Source organism: Sinocyclocheilus grahami, unplaced genomic scaffold (genome assembly GCF_001515645.1).
Source record: "Sinocyclocheilus grahami isolate Dianchi unplaced genomic scaffold, SAMN03320097.WGS_v1.1 scaffold1256.1, whole genome shotgun sequence".
NCBI lineage: Eukaryota > Metazoa > Chordata > Actinopteri > Cypriniformes > Cyprinidae > Sinocyclocheilus > Sinocyclocheilus grahami.
Genome location: NW_015506435.1, coordinates 73,131 through 78,256, shown reverse-complemented (window position 1 = coordinate 78,256; position 5,126 = coordinate 73,131). Strand labels below are relative to the sequence as shown.

General features: G+C 40.4%; 1 protein-coding gene across 5 annotated transcripts in view; it reads left to right on the top strand.

Annotated features, from left to right (window-relative positions):
• The window catches only part of LOC107568551 (inactive ubiquitin carboxyl-terminal hydrolase 54-like), an 82,297-nt gene extending 77,992 nt beyond the window's left edge, over positions 1–4,305 (top strand). For all 5 annotated transcript variants that reach the window (XM_016254516.1, XM_016254518.1, XM_016254517.1 and 2 more), the window contains 3 exons: positions 764–901; positions 1,516–1,732; positions 2,176–4,305. In XM_016254516.1, coding sequence (XP_016110002.1) covers positions 764–901; positions 1,516–1,732; positions 2,176–2,735 — 915 coding nt within the window. In that variant the 3' untranslated portion in view covers positions 2,736–4,305. The remainder of the gene's footprint in view (positions 1–763; positions 902–1,515; positions 1,733–2,175) is intronic.
• The last annotated feature ends 821 nt before the right edge of the window (positions 4,306–5,126 follow it).

The window sequence follows — 5,126 nt, the reverse complement described above, 5'->3', positions numbered from 1 at the left end:
ATCAGTAATCCTAAAAAAATAACACTGAGGCAAACACACATGCTAAAATAACAACAACTTATTGACACATAGTAAAATAGATTATAAAAAACTAGATTATAAATAATAACTACAGATTAAAATAACTAGATTATAAAAAACTGAAACAGAAGTGGAAAGAGGAGAGATAAAAAGCGATACTTATGTCCTTTGCCGGTGTCCTGCCCGGTGGAGTCGCACGGTAGAGTCGATGGTCTTTACACTCTTCGGTCTTCACACGACCGCTTCGGCGGTAAACTACGCTTTTCTTTTTTTTAATTCGTTTAACAAAACTCAAATTGAATTCAGCTGGACACACTTTCCTGTTTATCACAACAAATGGCAAAGCAAAGCGCACGACACTGACAAGGTACGCGATACAGTACGAGACCAAACGCGATTTCAGCACGTCTCCACAGTAAACAAAACAAGCGTTTCCTAGCAACGACAACTGCGCTAAACATTGAGACAAGAAATAAATACACTTACAAGCTGCTTTTAACTTCTGCTGCTGATTGACTGCTTCTCACAAAGAGTATTTCTTTACACTGTTTGCTGGCGCTTGAACACACTTTCCTGTTTATCACAACAAATGGCTAAGCAAAGCGCACGACACTGACAAGGTACGCGATACAGTACGAGACAAAACACGATTGAGTATAATTGTCATTGCACAGAGTGAAGAACTTTCTTACTGTTAATGATGTGAAATGCTAATGCACTGTGTTATGATGTGTGTGTGCAGCCTGTGTCTGCTGTGGCCTATAATGCACCACTGGGTGAGGAGGAATCATACAGTGCAGAGAACCTGCGACGAATTGCTCGGAGTCTCAGTGGGACTGTCATCGGAGGACGGACTGATGTACCCCCATCTCGCAGCTTTGTGGGTGTCTCACAATTTAAAGTCACTTGGTCAAACACTCAAGCCTCATATTATGCTCTCAAAATACATTAGCACCATTTAATTTGCTGCAAAATGAGCTTTCAAGTACTTTTCTCAGTATTTATGAAATGATACATCATGGTTTTAGGCAGTGTGATCTTAAATGTTTGTGACCTCATTTTAAAAGGGAAATAGTGCCACCTGGTGTGACTAAAGAGAACACAAAGAAACTTCAGTATGTAGTTGTTTTCAGGTGGTGTCACTTCAGCTGCAAAACTATTTACAGTTATAATAATATTTATTTAGCTTTTTTTATTATTATTTTTTCCTTTTAAATCAGCCAGTCATCTCTCAGACCTCTTAGAATCCTTCATGGACCTCCGGTAGTTGGCACAGACTCCAGTTTGAGAACCACTTATGTATTGCTTAAGTTGTTTTTGTTGTTTTCATTTTTATAATTTCTATAATGTGTATGTCCATTGTCCATCTATTCTGTAATTACCTTTTTTGTCATTTATGTCCTTGTCATGGTGCTTATGGGAACTCGTATTATTTTCATGCCTCCTCCTCTCTCATCCTGTCATTGCTTATATTTTTTTATTTCTTTCATAAAGGACCCTCATGTCTCCAGGATCTCGAAGCATGTGAACGTGCAAATCCCCACACGTCACTCCAACACTTCACTGCATGTTTTACCCCCTCCTTCCCACGATCCTCCTGTGTTCCCTCACGAACTGCAGCCCCAATACCTTCACCCAAGCCACCGCCACCACCCCGCCCCTCCATCACACCTCCACCAGCAGACACTGAGGCCCTCTCATAGACAAACAGGTAACCATCTCACCCCACTCGCACTTTCAGCCTCCATGTAGCGGACACAGATGCTTTTTTTCCCTCTGTCTGCAAGAGGCTGCCATCTTTGTTGTCTGTGAGAGTTTTATCAGTTTTGTTGTTAAACTAGTCAAAGGACCTAAAACACTCTTGAGGTTGAGGTTAATGATTCATCTTGCAAGATGAATACAGTTACATACATAATTACAATATGACTAATTAATAATATTATTATTATTATTATGAAATTAAAATATTGTACTAATCACAAAAAAAAAGCTTAGCTGTTCTGAATCAAGCAAAACACATTTATATAATTAAATCAGCCATTGTGATTTGTTAATTGCTCTAAACTATATCAAGATTTAGATTGATTTCAATTGCTCTACACTGAATGTGTTATTGCTATAAACAATTCAAATCTTCTTCGCTCCTCTCTGCAGGAGATTGCCAAAAGGCCAACAAGGTTCTGGCTGTGCTTGACAGGGGTGAAACGTTCTCCCGTGAAAACTACCACAATGTCGCACTGAGTTACGGCACCCTTCCACGAGCCCTCCGTAGGTCAGTTTCATCTGGGCCTCCTGTGCACCAAATGAAGCCGGGACCCCCAGTGGGCCCGGGGCCCCGGAACTACCATGACACAGTCTACGCCACTCTGTCCCACCCTCACCGCACTACAGCATCAAATAGGACAATGGATGGTTTTTACAGACAGCCCCACCAGAAATCTGCTTCAACCGCCCCGATCCCGCATCACTCCAGCCATCATCACCCACACCTAGAGCCACCGACCCAACCCTTCCGCCTCGATGTGCCCCCCGAGAGGGACTGGAGGGCTGCTAGGGACTCTCATGTCTTCCCCAGGACAGAACCACGTGGTGGGACATCCCGTGGCCCTCCTGTTTATATCTGTGGGTTGTGCAAGCAGAACCCAGCTGAGCCCACTAGAAGCTACTGCCAGACCTGCAGAGCCCATATGAACCACGACAGGAAGACCAGCTGAGTCATACAGGAAATGCATCCTTCAACGCACTCATTCTCGGATTTGGAAGTAAACGTGAGAGCCCATGCCAGTTCTGTGAAGCTCTTCACACAGCAAAAAGGAAGTTCTTGTTAGCTGCTTTGGCTAAAGTGAAAGACAATGATGTTTGACTCATGTGAATGTGGAGTGCTCATGTTCTAAAACCATATTTTAACACAGCTGCTGCATTTAAACGCTAAAAGGAAGATGTCAGCTCTCTGCGCTTTTACCTACAGTAAATGTTTCCACTGCTAATTCAGTTCTGTAGAGTTAAGTTCACTTTAATTGGCCACTATCTCAGCACAAAGCTGTGAAGAACAGAGCACTTTGCTGCGTGGGACGCTGCATCTTAACTGATGTAAACACAAAACGCCAAGACTGACAAACTTTGCCTGCTGATATACAGTGTCTGCTCCGTATATGCACAAAATACACTTTCTTTTCCAATTAGCATTCCAAGCTAACCTTACTTAGTTCTGTGATTGTAATTAAACTATGTTAACTCAAGTTTAGTGCACTTCAGAAGTGTTAAGTTAGAAGCGTTCCTCTATTGTAACTTCTCCCATTTTTATGGGAAAACAATGTTTATGTGTAACTACTTCATTTAGAGGGCTGTAACGTGTGTGCAAGTAATAAGAGGTACATCAGATTCCTCTAGTGTACCAACAGTCAACTTTCAACAACCTCAATGGCATTTGTGTCGATATTTTTGTGAACAGTATTGTTCTGCCTGATAGTAGCACCTACACCTGTTGTGATCTTTTTTTTTTTTTTACATTTTGTAGTAGCAGCAGTTTAACTTTTTGATTTATACAGTATATCTTACATTAACTGTTAAGTGCAAAAAATTTCTGGCTGTTTTAAGATTTAAGAGATCGTAAACAGAAGGACAGAACTTTCTGCAGTGCCTTGGTTTGCAAAAGGTAACGTAACTGGGTGCCAGTGTCCATTTTATAGATTTTCAGTCATATAATAATGCTTATTATAGTAGTACTAAATTCAAAGAATTGCAGTTCTCAATTGAGATCATTTCAGTTTTTCCCCCACTGGAGAATAAATTATTTTTATATTTATTTTATTTAATTTCTTAGATTCATTTGAGGGGGATCTTGTGGCTTGAGATGGTTTGCTAGCTGAAGTCTTACACATTGAGAGTGTCTGTCAGCTATTAGCGGAGTTTGACGGTACAGTGTGCCATTTCATGGAAATGAAAGTGTTACCTGCTCATCCTAGTGAACACGAGTAGTTTATATTGAAAAAGGGCCAAACTTTTGTTTCATTTTAGAGCATGGCAAATACCTCAACCAATCACATGCTCTCTTATTTTTATTTGACCAGAACAGTTTTGCATATACTATAGTTTGTTAATCGGGACCTAACGGTGAATCGGAGTGCCTCTGCATTAAAATCCCATTGAATTTTCTGAAGCTTTTGTTTTTTTTGGTTTGGCCAATATGCAGTGTAACACTGCCCTGGTGTGATTACTGACAGAACAGGGATCTGTGACTGATTTACCCTTCCTTTTTTCCGAGTTGAAATACAAACAGATATGACAAAAAGGTGTGTGCAGATATTCAGTCTTCGACCTTAAGAACAGACGGGTTCGGATTTGTTGTAAATGCTCTGCTAGAAATGAAACTTGTATTTTTGCAATAAAGTTATTTTGAGCTCCAGTCAGGAGCAGAACGCGCTACCTTTTTCTGGCTGCCTTTTTTTCTTTTTCCAAAAAAAAGTATCTGTCTGTCCGTCCTATATATCTGTTTGTCCATCTATCTAGAAGGGCTGGGTAAAAAAAAGATCGATATTAATCGATTCTCTTTTTTTTTACGGAACGGTATCGATTCCAAAAAAGTATCTGTCTGTCCGTCCTATATATCTGTTTGTCCATCTATCTAGAAGGGCTGGGTAAAAAAAAAGATCGATATTAATCGATTCTCTTTTTTTTACGGAACGGTATCGATTCCCAAATCCCTAGAATCGATTATTCTAGCCTGTTTTCCGTTAATGGACGGAACATTGAAGGGCACTTCCCATCCAATAAATTGCAATAAGCATTGTGCTTTTAATGTGAAACAAAGTCTCAGGTTTCAATTTATGTCCATTGTATTGCAGTATTCAAACAATAAATGCCGTTTTGGCGCTGTTTAATGTGGAATGACCGGTCGATGTAGCGCCTCAGTTCAACAGACGCAGCAGCGCGAGGCGCGTGTGAACTGATCATCTCCTCCACATTAATACCAGTTTCAGCACAAAATAAACATGACTAAACATCCGAAGGTAAGTTAAAAGAAAGAGTACAACTTTACAATCCGTATCCTGTCATGTAATCGCTCAATCAGTGTTTCCTCCGCGCAAAGACGTCGATATAATATA